The 19,825-nt window shown below is 42.8% G+C and overlaps 1 protein-coding gene across 2 annotated transcripts in view; it reads right to left on the bottom strand.

Annotated features, from left to right (window-relative positions):
• Nucleotides 1-19,825, bottom strand: part of LOC121576492 (WD repeat-containing protein 18-like) — a 91,467-nt gene that overhangs the window by 16,684 nt on the left and 54,958 nt on the right. For both annotated transcript variants that reach the window (XR_006002488.2, XM_041889666.2), the window contains exon 7: nucleotides 15,515-15,639. Coding sequence is in view for 1 of the 2 variants with exons in the window: in XM_041889666.2 (XP_041745600.1) it covers nucleotides 15,515-15,639 (125 nt within the window). In the remaining variant the exon portion in view is untranslated. The remainder of the gene's footprint in view (nucleotides 1-15,514; nucleotides 15,640-19,825) is intronic.

Raw genomic sequence — 19,825 nt, 5'->3', positions numbered from 1 at the left:
GCACTAGGCCTATCAATTGGTAATCAAATGCTGTATTTCACAATGGAATGCAGTATCTCGGCTTGCAATGTCTCACAACTTTAGTAAAGCAGGGCCTATCATCAATGAAACGGCTAGGAGGCTAGGGGCAGCGGGTAGCCTAGCAGTTAGAGCGTTACATGCTGACCACACTGCTTGCGTTGCAAAATAAATGTACACATACATGTTATTCAATCATTTCATCCAAACTGTTTGCGCGTCTGCGTAGCCAGGCGCTAAAATAGAACTATTTTTGACACTTGACGCACAGCAAGTCCTGCCTCTCCCATCTCCTCATTGGTTTTTAGGAGCATATACCCACATGGGTGATTGAAAGATTAACTAAGGTCCACACTCCAGTCCAGCTGGTGGCGGTGGTAAAGTTGGTTACCAGCCGCCATATAAAGTATGAAGATAAGTGGAAGAAAAGTTACTAGAAACTAACTAGGTTTCCCCTTTTATCTGTGGATTAATTGTCGGAGTAGAGAACACATGATTTTGTGTGACTCAAAATGGGTGAAAATTCTACAAAGATCCAGGAAAAAAAGGACCTTGTGCATTTCAGGTACAATAACAACAAAATGTTTATATCCCAGGACAAATTAGCTAGCAACAGCAAGCTAGCTAGCTAAATGGCCATGAATGTTTCAAGTGTTTCGACCAGTCCCAAATTATTATTATTATTTTTTAGGGGGTAGATCAGCTTTAATTATGCAGATAGATTGTAACTTCCATCAATGTAATTGTCTGCATCACTTCCAATCCCCCATATGTTTTTTTCTTCTCGCAACTATATATGCACATATACATACATACATACATACAGTGGGGGAAAAAGTATTTAGTCAGCCACCAATTGTGCAAGTTCTCCCACTTAAAAAGATGAGAGAGGCCTGTAATTTTCATCATAGGTACACGTCAACTATGACAGACAAAATGAGAAAAATAAATCCAGAAAATCACATTGTAGGATTTTTAATGAATTCATTTGCAAATTATGGTGGAAAATAAGTATTTGGTCACCTATAACAAGCAAGATTTCTCAATACTTTGTTATATACCCTTTGTTGGCAATGACACAGGTCAAACGTTTTCTGTAAGTCTTCACAAGGTTTTCACACACTGTTGCTGGTATTTTGGCCCATTCCTCCATGCAGATCTCCTCTAGAGCAGTGATGTTTTGGGGCTGTCGCTAGCAACACGGACTTTCAACTCCCTCCAAAGATTTTCTATGGGGTTGAGATCTGGAGACTGGCTAGGCCACTCCAGGACCTTGAAATGCTTCTTACGAAGCCACTCCTTCGTTGCCCGGGCGGTGTGTTTGGGATCATTGTCATGCTGAAAGACCCAGCCACGTTTCATCTTCAATGCCCTTGCTGATGGAAGAAGGTTTTCACTCAAAATCTCACGATACATGGCCCCATTCATTCTTTCCTTTACACAGATCAGTCGTCCTGGTCCCTTTGCAGAAAAACAGCCCCAAAGCATGATGTTTCCACCCCCATGCTTCACAGTAGGAATGGTGTTCTTTGGATGCAACTCAGCATTCTTTGTCCTCCAAACACGATGAGTTGAGTTTTTACCAAAAAGTTCTATTTTGGTTTCATCTGACCATATGACATTCTCCCAATCCTCTTCTGGATCATCCAAATGCACTCTAGCAAACTTCAGACGGGCCTGGACATGTACTGGCTTAAGCAGGGGGACACGTCTGCACTGCAGGATTTGAGTCCCTGGCGGAGTAGTGTGTTACTGATGGTAGGCTTTGTTACTTTCGTCCCAGCTCTCTGCAGGTCATTCACTAGGTCCCCCCGTGTGGTTCTGGGATTTTTGCTCACCGTTCTTGTGATCATTTTGACCCCACGGGGTGAGATCTTGCGTGGAGCCCCAGATCGAGGAAGATTATCAGTGGTCTTGTATGTCTTCCATTTCCTAATAATTGCTCCCACAGTTGATTTCTTCAAACCAAGCTGCTTACCTATTGCAGATTCAGTCTTCCCAGCCTGGTGCAGGTCTACAATTTTGTTTCTGGTGTCCTTTGACAGCTCTTTGGTCTTGGCCATAGTGGAGTTTGGAGTGTGACTGTTTGAGGTTGTGGACAGGTGTCTTTTATACTGATAAGTTCAAACAGGCGCCATTGATACAGGTAACGAGTGGAGGACAGAGGAGCCTCTTCAAGAAGAAGTTACAGGTCTGTGAGAGCCAGAAATCTTGCTTCTTTGTAGGTGACCAAATACTTATTTTCCACCATAATTTGCAAATAAATTCATAAAAAATCCTACAATGTGATTTTCTGGAATTTTTTTCTAAATTTGTCTGTCATAGTTGACGTGTACCTATGATGAAAATTACAGGCCTCTCTCATCTTTTTAAGTGGGAGAACTTGCACAATTGGTGGCTGACTAAATACTTTTTCCCCCCACTGTACATATAAATACATAACCTTTAAAAAAATATATATTTCCCTTTATCACTTTCCAACCCCACCACCCCTTCCCTAATTTGAGTAAACTAGTGAACAACAATGCTTAGGCCTCTACTTCCAGCTTATACATACAATTTTATGGACACAGTCAATTTTACAATATTTCTAGTTTGTTTGTTTTTACTCCTGAAGTTCCTCTACCCTCAACTGCTCCGATCATTTTCATGATGTCCATCCGGTTTGCTTCTATCTGCCATATCTTTCAAACTGTGCTCTTTCACAAAAGCTCTCAACCTATAACCTACAGTGGGGAGAACAAGTATTTGATACACTGCCGATTTTGCAGGTTTTCCTACTTACAAAGCATGTAGAGGTCTGTAATTTTTATCATAGGTACACTTCAACTGTGAGAGACAGAATCTAAAACAAAAACCCAGAAAATCACATTGTATGATTTTTAAGTAATTCATTTGCATTTTATTGCATGACATAAGTATTTGATCACCTACCAACCAGTAAGAATTCCGGCTCTCACAGACCTGTTAGTTTTTCTTTAAGAAGCCCTCCTGTTCTCCACTCATTATAAATAATAATAAATAATATACCATTTAGCAGACGCTTTTATCCAAAGCGACTTACAGTCATGTGCGCATACATTTTTACGTATGGGTGGTCCCGGGGATCGAACCCACTACCCTGGCGTTACAAGCGCCGTGCTCTACCAATTGAGCTACAGAGGACCACATTACCTGTATTAACTGCACCTGCTTGAACTCGTTACCTGTATAAAAGACACCTGTCCACACACTCAATCAAACAGACTCCAACCTCTCCACAATGGCCAAGACCAGAGAGCTGTGTAAGGACATCAGGGATAAAATTGTAGACCTGCACAAGGCTGGGATGGGCTACAGGAAAATAGGCAAGCAGCTTGGTGAGAAGGCAACAACTGTTGGCGCAATATTTAGAAAATGGAAGAAGTTCAAGATGACGGTCAATCACCCTCGGTCTGGGGCTCCATGCAAGATCTCACCTCGTGGGGCATCAATGATCATGAGGAAGGTGAGGGATCAGCCCAGAACTACACAGCAGGACCTGGTCAATGACCTGAAGAGAGCTGGGACCACAGTCTCAAAGAAAACCATTAGTAACACACTATGCCGTCATGGATTAAAATCCTGCAGCGCACGCAAGGTCCCCCTGCTTTTCTGCAAAGGGGACAGGACGACTGCACCGTATTGAGGGGAGGATAGATGGGGCCATGTATCGCGAGATCTTGGCCAACAACCTCCTTCCCTCAGTAAGAGCATTGAAGATGGGTCATGGCTGGGTCTTCCAGCATGACAACGACCCGAAACACACAGCCAGGGCAACTAAGGAGTGGCTCCGTAAGAAGCATCTCAAGGTCCTGGAGTGGCCTAGCCAGTCTCCAGACCTGAACCCAATAGAAAATCTTTGGAGGGAGCTGAAAGTCTGTATTGCCCAGCGACAGCCCCGAAACCTGAAGGATCTGGAGAAGGTCTGTATGGAGGAGTGGGCCAAAATCCCTGCTGCAGTGTGTGCAAACCTGGTCAAGACCTACAGGAAACGTATGATCTCTGTAATTGCAAACAAAGGTTTCTGTACCAAATATTAAGTTCTGCTTTTCTGATTTATCAAATACTTATGTCATGCAATAAAAGCAAATGAATTACTTAAAAATCATACAATGTGATTTTCTGGATTTTTGTTTTAGACTCCGTCTCTCACAGTTGAAGTGTACCTATGATACAAATTACAGACCTCTACATGCTTTGTAAGTAGGAAAACCTGCAAAATCGGCAGTGTATCAAATACTTGTTCTCCCCACTGTATATACTTATTATGGACACAGTATGCTTTACATTAGTTATCTTGTTGTTATTAGTTGTTGTTAGTTGTTATTAGTCCCATCCTTCAACTCCATTCAACACCACCCATCTATCTCTTCACACCATCCATATTGGATTTCTATTTGCCATATATTTTTCAACTGTACTGTGATGTTTTACAAAAGTTCTGAACCCTTCTATTCTCATTGTTTCTACAGATTGTAAATTGAATATATTTTCTTTAACTCAAAAGTATTTTTATATTATTGATTATTGATCTAACTTTTCAGATCACCCAGTAGTGCTATCTGCAGGGTTAGTTCCAGGTAAATATTGCAATCCTTTAGCCATTCTTGGACCTGTGTCCAAAAACAAGCTACAAATGGACAGTACCAAAACAAGTGATCTAATGATTCGGACTCTCCTCGCAGCAAAATCTGCAGAGCTGGGAAGATTGTATCCCCCATATAAATAACATTATATTGGTAGCAAGCATTTTGTATAATAATTTAAATTGAAAAATGTATGCCATGGAATCGGTACGTCAAAAATCTCTTCCCAACTATTTTGCAATCTATATGGGACAGCTCTCAATCCTTTGGTCCTTAAATGAAACTGGTATACTTTTTTATTTATCACAATTTTCTTTAACCAATTATGTTCTTTAATGCAAGGCTGACAGACAAGTTCCTTACTTTTTCTCCCTTCCACTTTCCTCTTCCATTTTTGCGGTAATGCTGCAATTATTTGGTTGTAATTTTGGGTAGAGCAGACATTTCCATATATTTTTGTCAGCTGCAGTCCTACCAATAAAACATATTTTTTATAGAATTTGGGGGGATATTCTACACGCAACAGACCGAAAGCTGAACACACACTCGCATCATTAGCGAACAGAAAGAGCAGGCGAGCCAGTACAAGGGAAAAAAAGTGCACATAGGTCTTGGTAATCTGTATCTCGCAATGTCTTGTCTTGCAAATTCACCAAAGTAGCCTAAAGTTATCCTTTTCCCCTCTGGTTTTATTTAAATTACATAACTTTACCCAGGCATTTATAGGCTATCGTCTAGTTAATAATACGGCAAATAATATGTTTTGTGATAACTGCAATGGGATTTTAATTTTGTGGAAAATAAACTGAATTTTTTTGAATTTTTCCTTAACGTTAACAATCCTAATTTCGTTTTTTACGTTCACACCCCTACCACATTGTCATAACACTGAAAACTTACAGTAGACTGTCATTCATAGCAGTTCTTATTCATTATAATACTTACATTTTCTTCCACCATAAAATATAACATGCTTACAGTAGTGAAAGCAGGCCTTGGCAACCTCTCTGTCGTCTCAGCTTATCAGGGTGGATACAGGAAGACGAAAGGTGAAAAGAGTCACCAGTTTGTCAAAGCATTCATCTTTGCTCCCACTTTAAATCTTTACATCAGCAGCTAAATTGACTAAGGGAGGGAGGGGAGCTGTAATTCCTCATCAGCGCACCCAGATTGCTGCCAGAGCCATTTCACACCAGGGGAGGGAGGTTAAAACGAAAAAGAACATGGTGGGTGTTGATTTATCGCTCTCCTGACGTTGGCACAGAGCAGGCACCCTTTAACCGTTAAAACGCTTGGCATACCAAATCCCCTCTCAAAGGAGAGTTTTGCTTAGGAAGTGCACAGCTATCTACACTCCACAACTCCGCCTGGCATTTCACTCTGAAAGCGGAGACTCAAAACCATTCAGTTGAGCGCGTTTGTTTGACTCAGCCCGCTCCCCTCATCTTTGGCCTGTCACTTTGAGGAGCTGCATTCAGACACCTCTCCCTGGGGCCCTGAGATTTAATTCCATTGGCTAACCTCAAAGGTCAATCTCAGAGACTGCATTACCAATTTGCTGATTGACAAACCACTTGGAATACATAAGACTTTGCTTCTATTAATGATTGAAGAGGCATCGAGTCACTGATATCGACAGCGATATTTACAAAAAGTAAATGTAATTAAAAGCAGTGTCCTCATTTGCATAGTGTAGCTAAACAACTTTACTGAGCATAACTCATAAGGTACTGGGACTGAACTGTAAAGTCAAGGGCACGGGATACGACATCAATGGTTTAAAGCTGCAATATGTAACTGTTTGGGCTAACCATCCAAATTCACATATATATTTTAGTTATATATCTATCATTCTCATTGAAAGCAAGTCTAAGAAGTGGTAGATCTGTTCAATGTGCACTATTTCTATGCTTCCCGTGCTTAAGTTTAGTTTTTGCATCTTTTACTTTCAGTTTAGTACACCAGCTTCAAACAGCTGAAAATACAATATTTTTGGTTACGGAAAATATATTTCACAGCGGTTTAGGTGGTACAATGATTGTCTACACTATACTTGCTTGTTTTGTCACATAAACTGAAATTAGGCAAAATATTAGAATTTTAGCAACCAGGAAATGGCGGAGCGATTTCTGCCTAGTGCATCTTTAACAATCATGACTAGGACTACACATTTTACATTTTAGTCATTTAGCAGACGCTCTTATCCAGAGCGACTTACAGTTAGTGAATATATACATTTTCATACAAAGCTTGGAAGGATATCCTCTTGGTAGTCTGTTTCGTTTGTTGAACAACTTCTGTTTGATTGAACATAAGATTGAGCGAGAGGGGGGTGAGGTAAAATGGCCGGAGTCTATATCCATCATAAGGAATTGTGACATGATTGACTCAATTCTCTTGACCGTAGCCAGAACCACCCTTTCTCTGACATACTTAATTCTTTTAAAATATTTTAACACACACTTTATAAATGTCTCTAAAAAAGGTAAAAACACCTGCATGATACAGGAAACAAAACTGCTTTCTAAACTAAATTTCTGGTGGGTCTCCTTGTCCTGTCTTGTGAGATTCAGCAGTCAATATTTCAGCTGGATCATTATTTACCTTGTCAACATGTTCAGCAGAAAATAAGATTAATCTACAAGCTACGAGAGAATGAATATTGTATTATAAGAAGTCACTGGACAGGCTCAGCCTTCTGCTGTACAAGCTTTAACATTTGATGTGGTGCGCTAAATTGCCATGCTTATTGAGCATGAAATCACAGATCCAACCCGTATTTTTTAAACTGCGGTTTTACTTTCATGTTTGGAAGGATCACAGTTTTATGTCCCATTTTTGTTTGTCTTTCAGCCAACAAGGGAATTGAATAACGCATTTCCATCATGGGAAATCTCAATTGGGGCAGATGTGAGAGAGCGAGAGAGAGAGAGAGAGGGAGCGAGAGAAAGAGGGGGCGAGAGAGAGAGGAGAGTGTGGTAGAGAGAGGGGGAGAGAGGAGAGAGGGGGCAAGAGAGAGAGGGGAGAGGAGAGACGGGGAGAGAGAGAAAGAGGGGGAAAGAGAAAGAGGGGGCGAGAGGAGAGAGAGGGGGGAGAGGAGGAGGTGAGGAGAGAGAGGGGGTAGAGGGAAAGAGAGAGAGGGGAGAGAGGGGGATCGAGAGAGAGAGAAGAGAGAGGGGGAGCGAGAGAGAGAAAGAGAGAGAGTTGAAATAAAGGGGGAGAGAGAGAGAGAGTGTAGAAGAACATACCCACCTGTACATTAATATGGGAATGGGCCAATAAAAGCAACAGGTTGCTGTTAATGTATTTATCAGCACATAAATATAATCCCAAAAGTTTAACAAACTAGATCATGAATAATGCGGAGAAGTGGAGGGAGGGGAAGACTAGGGCAATGTGGTGCCTAATAAGTATGGCGATAAACCTGGGTAAACAGAAGGCAGATCTGCTCTCCTCCTGCCTTAATCCCTGTCCATCGGTATTATATTAATAGACAACCAGAGGACTGTTAGTTATTTATCCACAGCCACCGCAGCACTCGTGGTATCCAGAGGATATCAGTGTATTCCCAATCAAAGGGTATTCAATGTGGTTCCAGAGAGACTTTGTGCAATTTGCTCTTTAAGCGTGAAGTAGTCATTGCAACAATCCAAGGAGGAAGAAAGGGGAAAAGGAGGCGAGTTAGCTATAAGAGACATCCCTGTATTTCAGGACATCCAAGCATTGGGCCCTGTGTAAAATGTAGTTTGTGTAACGGGTAACTGAGGAGAGTATATTTATTCCTTGTTGTAGTAATAAGTGCTGGCTGATTATCTCCCACTCAATTACAGATATCGATCCCTGGGACTTGGCTCCCACTCTTGGAATTACACTAATGGTCCGGGCCCCTCCAACACACACTCATCAATTCTGCCAGCTGCCAAGCAGGATCACGGTAGCCAGGGGTGCAGAGATGAGGGGGAGGGGAGCGCTAGACTCAAGCCATCCTCCAGCCTGCATAATATCTATCGATGCCCTCGACGGAAACCATACAATTAGGGCCAGGCGCTTAAGGAGATAATCTAAACCATTATCAGGATAATGATATGGAGATTTGAGGAAGATAAATGTTGCACTTGCTTTTGGTCAAATTCCTGTGGTAGCGCCTCTGCTTGACAACGTTTGCTCACGTTGAGAGTACTATGAAATGTGATGCGGGTTGAAAGATTAGTCACCTGAGAGCGGTGTTTCGGATTGTGTATGAGTAGAGTAAATATTCAATGATATGAACGTCTAACACAATACAGTGGGGGGAAAAAGTATTTAGTCAGCCACCAATTGTGCAAGTTCTCCCACTTAAAAAGATGAGAGAGGCGTGTAATTTTCATCATAGGTACACGTCAACGATGACAGACAAATTGAGAAAAAATAATCCAGAAAATCACATTATAGGATTTTTAATGAATTTATTTGCAAATTATGGTGGAAAATAAGTATTTGGTCACCTACAAACAAGCAAGATTTCTGGCTCTCACAGACCTGTAACTTCTTCTTTAAGAGGCTCCTCTGTCCTCCACTCGTTACCTGTATTAATGGCACCTGTTTGAACTTGTCATCAGTATAAAATACACCTGTCCACAACCTCAAACAGTCACACTCCAAACTCCACTATGGCCAAGACCAAAGAGCTGTCAAAGGACACCAGAAACAAAATTGTAGACCTGCACCAGGCTGGGAAGATTGAATCTGCAATAGGTAAGCAGCTTGGTTTGAAGAAATCAACTGTGGGAGCAATTATTAGGAAATGGAAGACATACAAGACCACTGATAATCTCCCTCGATCTGGGGCTCCACGCAAGATCTCACCCCGTGGGGTCAAAATGATCACAAGAACGGTGAGCAAAAATCCCAGAACCACACGGGGGGACCTAGTGAATGACCTGCAAAGAGCTGGGACCAAAGTAACAAAGCCTACCATCAGTAACACACTACGCCGCCAGGGACTCAAATCCTGCTGTGCCAGACGTGTCCCCCTGCTTAAGCCAGTACATGTCCAGGCCCGTCTGAAGTTTGCTAGAGTGCATTTGGATGATCCAGAAGAGGATTGGGAGAATGTCATATGGTCAGATGAAACCAAAATAGAACTTTTTGGTAAAAACTCAACTCATCGTGTTTGGAGGACAAATAATGCTGAGTTGCATCCAAAGAACACCATACCTACTGTGAAGCATGGGGGTGGAAACATCATGCTTTGGGGCTGTTTTTCTGCAAAGGGACCAGGACGACTGATCCGTGTAAAGGAAAGAATGAATGGGGCCATGTATCGTGAGATTTTGAGTGAAAACCTCCTTCCATCAGCAAGGGCATTGAAGATGAAACGTGGCTGGGTCTTTCAGCATGACAATGATCCCAAACACACCGCCCGAAGCAATGAAGGAGTGGCTTCGTAAGAAGCATTTCAAGGTCCTGGAGTGGCCTAGCCAGTCTCCAGATCTCAACCCCATAGAAAATCTTTGGAGGGAGTTGAAAGTCCGTGTTGCCCAGCGACAGCCCCAAAACATCACTGCTCTAGAGGAGATCTGCATGGAGGAATGGGCCAAAATACCATCAACAGTGTGTGAAAACATTGTGAAGACTTACAGAAAACGTTTGACCTGTGTCATTGCCAACAAAAGGTATATAACAAAGTATTGAGAAACTTTTGTTATTGGTGGCTGACTAAATACTTTTTTCCCCCACTGTATGAACGTCTAACACATTGACATTATTACAAATACAACATTTTAGCCATGCACTAACTACATACAATAGCCTGTCAAGACTGCAACCACCAAACTGAACAGAGAAAATCCTGATGGGATGATTTTCATAAACCATTTTCTCCTGCCTTTTGAGGTTAAGAGAGGATATTCAGCCACTCTTGAGGACAATGGAAGTTGATTGAAGAAATGCTCCTTTATTATTAAAACCAACACATTTTGGAGCACTGCCTTCTACAAAACCCTGTTTTGACTGTCCAAAGAGAGGTTGAATAATATCCTCTTTCTACAGTTTGCTCCTTTATTCGTGCAACTTGGTTGGAGACTGAGGTAGCAGCAGTTTTCTTGATAAAACGAGGAGCACCCAACAGTGTGGTATAAAACAATTGCAATATTCTGCTGTTCTATCGCGTGTGCAATGATGTCCTTGGGGAAAAAAACTTTGCTTGTTGTTTGCAGTAACTTATTTGTTGTTGTAATATCCCAAACGGAAGTGGCTGTTTCACCAATTAAGAATTCTAGCTTTAAAAGGAGACATCTTGTGTTTCCAGATACAAACAATGCAGTAAGAGAATAATTCCTTTCATAACCATCTAAACTTCTGCCAATGAACTTTTGGATGAGTCCTCATTGTAATGCCAGGCCAGTGTCTAATGGTGGCAGAGCTAGTGCTTACTCCTGAGTGGCGAATCCAGGCTCTGTCGTAGCAGGCTGCGGCCGGGAGACCCATGGGGCGGCGCACAATTGGCCGGCAGGGATGTAGCTCAGTTGGTAGAGCATGGCGTTTGCAACGCCAGGGTTGTGGGTTCGATTCCCATGGGGGGCCAGTATGAAACATTTTAAAATAATGTATGCACTCACTAACTGTAAGTCGCTCTGGATAAGAGCATCTGTTAAATGACTAAAATGTAAATGTACTAAGCAGTAATGGTATATGGCAGGCTACTGCCACACAATGACTTTGACACAAGGCTCTTGTCCACTTCTATACGGGATGGCCCACTGAGGTGCCAGCCTCAATCACTCTTTAAGCGGCATGTAACAAGGGCTGAGAAGGAAAGTGCAGCAGTTTATGCCAAAGCAGTTTGTGGCAAAGTGGCAGGGGGATGTGAGAGGACTACAACACTGATGTGCTCTACCGACCAGTCCTTGGCCAAATGACCGTGTTAATGCACACTAGCAGTCACTCTAGTTTTCTACCCTAGAGCCGATGCTGGAAGTTGAGGCCGACCTTAATGTCTTTGGCATCTAATCTGCAGCTGCAGAATACTTTCTCCCAAGTATTTAAGTAAAAAGCCCATTACTTGTGGCCATTTGTTTTACTTCCATGAGAAAAGGGGGCGGCAGGTAGCTTAGTGGTTAAGAGCGTTGTGCCAGTAACCGAAAGGTCGCTGGTTCTAATCCCCGAGCCGACTAGGTGAAAAATCTGTCGATGTGCCCTTGAGCAAGGCACTTAACCCTAATTGCTCCTGTAAGTCGCTCTGGATAAGAGCGTCTGCTAAATGACGTAAATGTAAATGTAAAAGGATCTCACACTCTTGCCTTTGTTAACACCTTTTAGCAGCAGTAGTGTTTAAGAACTGGAAAATCATACCATTATTCAGTGATAATATTTTAATACAACGCAAATCGTAACATTGGTAGGCTATTCTTGTCAATCCCTTTGCCGTCTCTAAGTCGGTCCGACTTTCCAGCCCACTCCTTCCCTGATCAATGGCGGTTGCAGAGTGAATAATAGATATGTCAAAAACATATCTATTAGTTGGCAGTTTCATCCACGCAGGAGGAGCAGTGCAGACAGCAGTGGGAGGGGGGGGTCGTAGGATGTTTAAATACTGTCTCAATCAGAGGTTCGCCTCGGACGCATAGAAACAGACATTGGATTTTGTTAATTACGACGCAAAGACTCTCAGAATGCCAGTCACAATCACCTATCTATCTGTGGTGGTGATGGTGGCAATGGCGGTGTGTGTGTATGTGTATGTGTATCTGTGTGTGTGGGCGCTATATGTAGGTTACCTTATTATTCATTATTCAAACTTAAGAGTCAGAGTTACGGGCCAAGTCCTACATGGAGAGACCCTTCGCCTCAAGCTTCCGTTCTGATTGAACATTTATGAACAGGGTAAAGGACCTATGAAGTAAGTCATTATCTCTCACAAGTAGATTAACCATTATCATCTCCTCGCTTACACACAGGACCTTTCCTTTTCCCCCCTGCTAGGCACTGTGCAAGTCAGTTCAAAGATACCACACTGTACTGTACAGGTCAGGGGATTACGAAGAACAAGTTTCAACGTTTATTCGCCATGTGCACAGGACACAACAGGTGTAAAAAAGGACCGTGAAATTCTTCTCTTAAGAGCTCTTTCCCAACATTGCAGTGATAGTAATAATACTATAGATAATAATAGAAATAATAATACAAAAAAAAAGAAGTACGATATAGGTTGAGGCCTCTGTTCTGTCCTCTGACCACTCACACCAATGGTGCCATCATAATAGACAAACACTTTTATGGGGGACTGGTAGGATCTCTTAAATAAGCCAAATGCTAAATAATTTGAACTTAAGTTAGTTTAAGGCACATTGACCATACACCTAAACAGCCTTGCTTTTCAAAGCCACCATTCCATAAACTTCCAGTCGCTTGTGAGTGGCTCTGATTTTCCGCCACTGCTCTTCCGATGTGTGCTGGTCAAGCTGTGGAGCTTAGAGCAACAGGGCTTTCAAAGTTTTTTTTAATTGCCTCCATGATCAGGCAGGCCTTCAGAGAGGGCCAATAACTGCATTTGCTCTCCCAGAACAGAGCTGGGGAAACTGGGAAGCTTGGGAGATTTACTGTGGGTGCGGAGGGGTGGCCGGGACCTTCTGACGACTCAATTACAGGCTGAACTCGCCCTCTCCGCTGCTCCTTGTGGAAGACAAGGTGGGGGCTGGGGCTGAGAGGATGTCTGGAGAGAGGTTGAGAGCCTCTGAAACATAATGCAGCCCACGGAGCATAGACACCGTCAGGGGAGACAGAGTTGACATCCAAGACACCGTCAGGGGAGACAGAGTTGACATCCAAGACACCATCAGGGGAGACAGAGTTGACATCCAAAACACCGTCAGGGGAGACAGATTTGACATCCATTTATAAATGTGGGCCTGGCGGTTGTGTTCACAGTTGTTCATAGTTGACTGGTGCTACGGGTTGTTTATTTACTGCATGAAAATAGACCGCCGTCTAAAGTTTGTGGTTTTCTCTTGTTTTGCTACTGGGGTTGTTGAATAGTCCAAATCTGATGATGTCATTAAAGATTATTTTCAATTAAGTTGACATTGTAATATTTAAATCATGGAGTTGATGAATGAAAAACCACATAACAAATGGCAAAATAAATAGGTTGTTGATGTTGAACTTTGTCATCTTGCCTAATTACAAGCGTGGTTGCCAGTCTCTGTTTAGCTCTAACATTCCAGTCCTTGTACTCCGTGTCATGTGCCAAAGATGTTTAGCATGACAGGAGTGGCATGCACATAAGCAGTGCATTATCGCTTAACAAATAAATTCCTGACTTCTTTAGTGAGGCCTGCGTTGAACATCCTCACAACAATGGCAGGCTAAAACCCAATTCATTACATTAATTCTCACATTCCGATACTCGTCTGCTGCTTCTTGACTTGATATATTGCTCGAAGATGATTATTTTCAAGGAATAATTTATTACCTGAAAACAGCCCTCTGGGCTAAGGGTGTTTTCTGACAGCCCAATAATTTAAATGGCAGAGCAATGTTGATCCGCTGTGAGGCTTTGCAGATGGTGGTCAGCAGTGGGGAGTGTGCCTTTCCAGCTGCGTGAGCGAACTGTTTGTTTTTGTGTGTGTAATAAATAAACCCTGTAAAGTAAACCGTTGATCAACACCCAGCATGACCCTCTCAGCCTTCTCTTTAGAAAGTCAGATGACTGCCTTATAAAGACCCAAACCTACAAACTCAACAGGGATAAATAACACCAAGCTCCAACCCTAAAAAACAAAAGATCAAGGTCTTGGTGCTATTTACTTCTCCTACAGCCAGAAGACATTTCAATAAAAGTGCTGTTGAACATCGTTACTTCCTCCATCCGGCCAAAACTGATAGACAGCCAACCAGTCTCAGTGGCTGAATAAACAGAAACATCCTATTAAAACAAAATGAGTTCGCAACCTGCCCAGTGATGCAACCAAATCCCAGTTCTGTAAAAGCACTTAATGAACAGAAAGGGACTCTACCGTCGTACTGAGTGGGTGCTGTGGCCCATAGAAAGACCACAGACGCCTCAATGTGATAGGAACTCCACGGGGAAAAAGCTCAGCTCCCTCATAGTCATTCATTGTATCTTTGAAAACATTACCTTCATACTTCTAACTATTAGCTTAGTAGATCCGCTTCCAAAAGACTGACTTTGGTCTTCCAACTTGGCGCCTGGTGCGGTTGCTAGGTGATTTATGACACAACTGCAAGCCCTCTATATCTGCTTCACAAAGTAACATTAAGAGCAAACATAAATAAAAGGGCATTGAGTTTGGCGTCTGCCGTTGGCGCCCAGTAAGAGAGACGGAGAGCGCGAGCAGACAAAGCCGGCACCTGGAGCATACTACAGGTCAAAGGGCATGCATGTCAAACCGTACACTCCATGACCTCAAAGAAGGGCAACAGTGGAAGGGTTTTCTAACACGAGCCGGGGGCAGGGTGATGTATAATCTTGGTCAACCCAGAAGTAAAATCTTGCGTAATTTGGTCAGATGCGTGCTTAACTTCTGGGTCTATACGTGTTACAAATAGAGAGTTCCAGCGGTTTGCAAAGTCTCCACCCTCGCAAAAGAAAACTGAGCCAAATCCCCCTCCCCTTCCGATCTGTGTGGGCACAAGCACGAAGCACTCGAAGCAAAGACATTTAAGCACCGCCTTCGCTCAATCCTGGTAAGTCTAAATAACCAGTGACGAAAACCCCCAAACTGGAACTACTGCAGCTCGTTATCTCATGCATCCCATTCAGTCCCGGCAGATTAGGTGATGTATGACTCGGGGAGAAATCTATGTCTCAACGGCTGAACTGATGAGATGGGTTTGGACCACTGAGGTGAGACTTGGGTTTGTTGAGACGAGGAGTCATTCAAGCTTACCTTTGTGGTTGATTACGCGGACGCTCTGCTTGCTTTGGATGTCCCACAGTCGTATGGTCTCGTCGTGGGAGCCCGAGAGGAGGAGAGTGCCGTCCATAGACACAGACAGACAGGTCACTAGGTTCCTGTGGAGGGTTGAGTGGAAAGGGATGTTTGGGGATCAACATTTGTGTCTCAGCTTTTCCGTTATTAACCAAGTAAATAATGGAAGTAAATCTACAGTCAAACAAAATCTCAATTTCAGCAAGTGCATTATATCAGATTATTATTTTTTATTTTTCCAGTTCTGATGGGATTATTTTCTCCTGATTTCCTTAAAAATGACATATTAATGTATCTCTTTAGGCTTTACTCCAGTCACATCACAAGAGAGGACAAAAGCCATTGCTAAGGCCGTTTTCTTACAGCAGAGTTTCAACATTGTTATCTTGCTTGTTTCTGTTCACACATTACAGGCAACCTAATTACCATGTATGTGCCTTCCAGGTATAGTACCAAAACAGTGACATACACTATTTAGTGCATTCGGAAAGTATTCAGACCCCTTCACTTTTTCCACACTTTGTTACGTTACAGCCTTATTCTAAAATGGAATAAATAAAAACATGTCCTCATCAATCCACACACAATACCCCATAATGACAAAGCGAAATTAGGTTTTTGGAAATATTTGCAAATATATATATATATATATATATATATATATATTTGTGACGTCACGAGAGGCTACACAGCTTTCAGCGGGATTGCTCAAGTAGTGCAAGGAGACCAGGTTCAACCAAAACAAGGATTTTATTAAAGGTCTTGGGAAACTAACGAAAGTATAACACAATACTGTTCTCTGGTGGCTCTTAAGGGTTAACAGTTCAGGGATGTCTCTTCCACATCCAAAATCATAACTCTCCCTCGCTCAAATAACTTTCCCCCAGTCTTACTGTCTTCCACGTTGCAGCTAGTGGCCAACCCAGCAAAACGTCCTTCCAAATGTCCCACACGTATTTCCACCGGTGCATATATCCAAAGGTGAGTATTTCCCCAAAGGTAAGTATCTCCAAATCCTTATATTCCTCCTGGAAGTGGACGTGCAGCACTCTTGTCCTCCAGAGAGCCCAGGTTGGAGACCGTGTCTCTTCCCTTCCACAAACCTTCAGCTCATCAGCTCCTGATTGGTTTCAGCTGCGTGGGAAGATTGGCCATAGAGGGTTGGAGTTCCCGACCATACCAGCAGATGGAGCCATAGCTGTCTGGGTTTGCAGCCACCTCAGGGGGATGTAACGTCCCTCCAGGACACAGCCTCTCGTGACATCACAATATATATATATATATATATATATAACACACACACACAGTGGGGGGAAAAAGTATTTAGTCAGCCACCAATTGTGCAAGTTCTCCCACTTAAAAAGATGAGAGAGGCCTGTAATTTTCATCATAGGTACACGTCAACTATGACAGACAAAATGAGGAAAAAAAATCCAGAAAATCACATTGTAGGATTTTTAATGAATTTATTTGCAAATTATGGTGGAAAATAAGTATTTGGTCAATAACAAAAGTTTCTCAATACTTTGTTATATACCCTTTGTTGGCAATGACACAGGTCAAACGTTTTCTGTAAGTCTTCACAAGGTTTTCACACACTGTTGCTGGTATTTTGGCCCATTCCTCCATGCAGATCTCCTCTAGAGCAGTGATGTTATGGGGCTGTCGCTGGGCAACACGGACTTTCAACTCCCTCCAAAGATTTTCTATGGGGTTGAGATCTGGAGACTGGCTAGGCCACTCCAGGACCTTGAAATGCTTCTTACGAAGCCACTCCTTCGTTGCCCGGGCGGTGTGTTTGGGATCATTGTCATGCTGAAAGACCCAGCCACGTTTCATCTTCAATGCCCTTGCTGATGGAAGGAGGTTTTCACTCAAAATCTCACGATACATGGCCCCATTCATTCTTTCCTTTACACGGATCAGTCGTCCTGGTCCCTTTGCAGAAAATCCCCAAAGCATGATGTTTCCACCCCCATGCTTCACAGTAGGTATGGTGTTCTTTGGATGCAACTCAGCATTCTTTGTCCTCCAAACACGACGAGTTGAGTTTTTACCAAAAAGTTATATTTTGGTTTCATCTGACCATATGACATTCTCCCAATCCTCTTCTGGATCATCCAAATGCACTCTAGCAAACTTCAGACGGGCCTGGACATATACTGGCTTAAGCAAGGGGACACGTCTGGCACTGCAGGATTTGAGTCCCTGGCGGCGTAGTGTGTTACTGATGGTAGGCTTTGTTACTTTGGTCCCAGCTCTCTGCAGGTCATTCACTAGATCCCCCCGTGTGGTTCTGGGATTTTTGCTCACCGTTCTTGTGATCGTTTTGACCCCACGGGGTGAGATCTTGCGTGGAGCGCAATCAGTGGTCTTGTATGTCTTCCATTTCCTAATAATTGCTCCCACAGTTGATTTCTTCAAACCAAGCTGCTTACCTATTGCAGATTCAGTCTTCCCAGCCTGGTGCAGGTCTACAATTTTGTTTCTGGTGTCCTTTGACAGCTCCTTGGTCTTGGCCATAGTGGAGTTTGGAGTGTGACTGTTTGAGGTTGTGGACAGGTGTCTTTTATACTGATAACAAGTTCAAACAGGTGCCATTAATATAGGTAACGAGTGGAGGACAGAGGAGCCTCTTAAAGAAGAAGTTACAGGTCTCTGAGAGCCAGAAATCTTGCTTGTTTGTAGGTGACCAAATACTTATTTTCCACCATAATTTGCAAATAAATTAATTAAAAATCCTACAATGTGATTTTCTGGAAAGAAAATTCTCTATTTGTCTGTCATAGTTGACGTGTACCTATGATGAAAGTTACAGGCCTCTCTCAGGTCTGTAATTTTTATCATAGTTACACTTCAACTGTGAGAGACGGAATCTAAAACAAAAATACAGAAATTCACATTGTATGATTTTTAAGTAATTCATTTGCATTTTATTGCATGACATAAGTATTTGATACATCAGAACAGCAGAACTTAATATTTGGTACAGAAACCTTTGTTTGCAATAGATCATACGTTTCCTGTAGGTCTTGACCAGGTTTGCACACACTGCAGCAGGGATTTTGGCCCACTCCTTCATACAGACCTTCTCCAGATCCTTCAGGTTTCGGGGCTGTCGCTGGGCAATACGGACTTTCAGCTCCCTCCAAAGATTTTCTATTGGGTTCAGGTCTGGAGACTGGCTAGGCCACTCCAGGACCTTGAGATGCTTCTTACGGAGCCACTCCTTAGTTGCCCTGGCTGTGTGTTTCGGGTCGATGTCATGCTGGAAGACCCAGCCACGACCCATCTTCAATGCTCTTACTGAGGGAAGGAGGTTGTTGGCCAAGATCTCGCGATACATGGCCCCATCCATCCTCTCCTCAATACGGTGCAGTCGTCCTGTCCCCTTTGCAGAAAAGCAGGGGGACCTTGCGTGCGCTGCAAGATTTTAATCCATGACGGCATAGTGTGTTACTAATGGTTTTCTTTGAGACTGTGGTCCCAGCCTCTCTTCAGGTCATTGACCAGGTCCTGCCGTGTAGTTCTGGGCTGATCCCTCACCTTCCTCATGATCATTGATGCCCCACGAGGTGAGATCTTGCATGGAGCCCCAGACCGAGGGTGATTGACCATCATCTTGAACTTCTTCCATTTTCTAATAATTGCGCCAACAGTTGTTGCCTTCTCACCAAGCTGCTTGCCTATTGTCCTGTAGCCCATCCCAGCCTTGTGCAGGTCTACAATTTTATCCCTGATGTCCTTACACAGCTCTCTGGTCTTGGCCATTGTGGAGAGGTTGGAGTCTGTTTGATTGAGTGTGTGGACAGGTGTCTTTTATACAGGTAACGAGTTCAAACAGGTGCAGTTAATACAGGTAATGAGTGGAGAACACGAGGGCTTCTTAAAGAAAAACTAACAGGTCTGTGAGAGCCGGAATTCTTACTGGTTGGTAGGTGATCAAATACTTATGTCATGCAATAAAATGCAAATTAATTACTTAAAAATCATACAATGTGATTTTCTGGATTTTTGTTTTAGATTCCGTCTCTCACAGTTGAAGTGTACCTATGATAAAAATTACAGACCTCTACATGCTTTGTAAGTAGGAAAACCTGCAAAATCGGCAGTGTATCAAATACTTGTTCTCCCCACTGTATATATACCCTGAGAAACAAGATTCTCTGGTCTGATGAAACCATGCTTGAACTCTTTGGCCTGAATGCCAAACGTCAAGTCTGGAGTAAACCAGACACTGCTCATCACCTGGCCAATAACAATCCTACG

This window comes from Coregonus clupeaformis, chromosome 11 (genome assembly GCF_020615455.1).
Source record: "Coregonus clupeaformis isolate EN_2021a chromosome 11, ASM2061545v1, whole genome shotgun sequence".
NCBI lineage: Eukaryota > Metazoa > Chordata > Actinopteri > Salmoniformes > Salmonidae > Coregonus > Coregonus clupeaformis.
The sequence above is the reverse complement of the archived record's forward strand: the minus strand, read 5'-3'. Positions and strand labels throughout refer to the sequence as shown.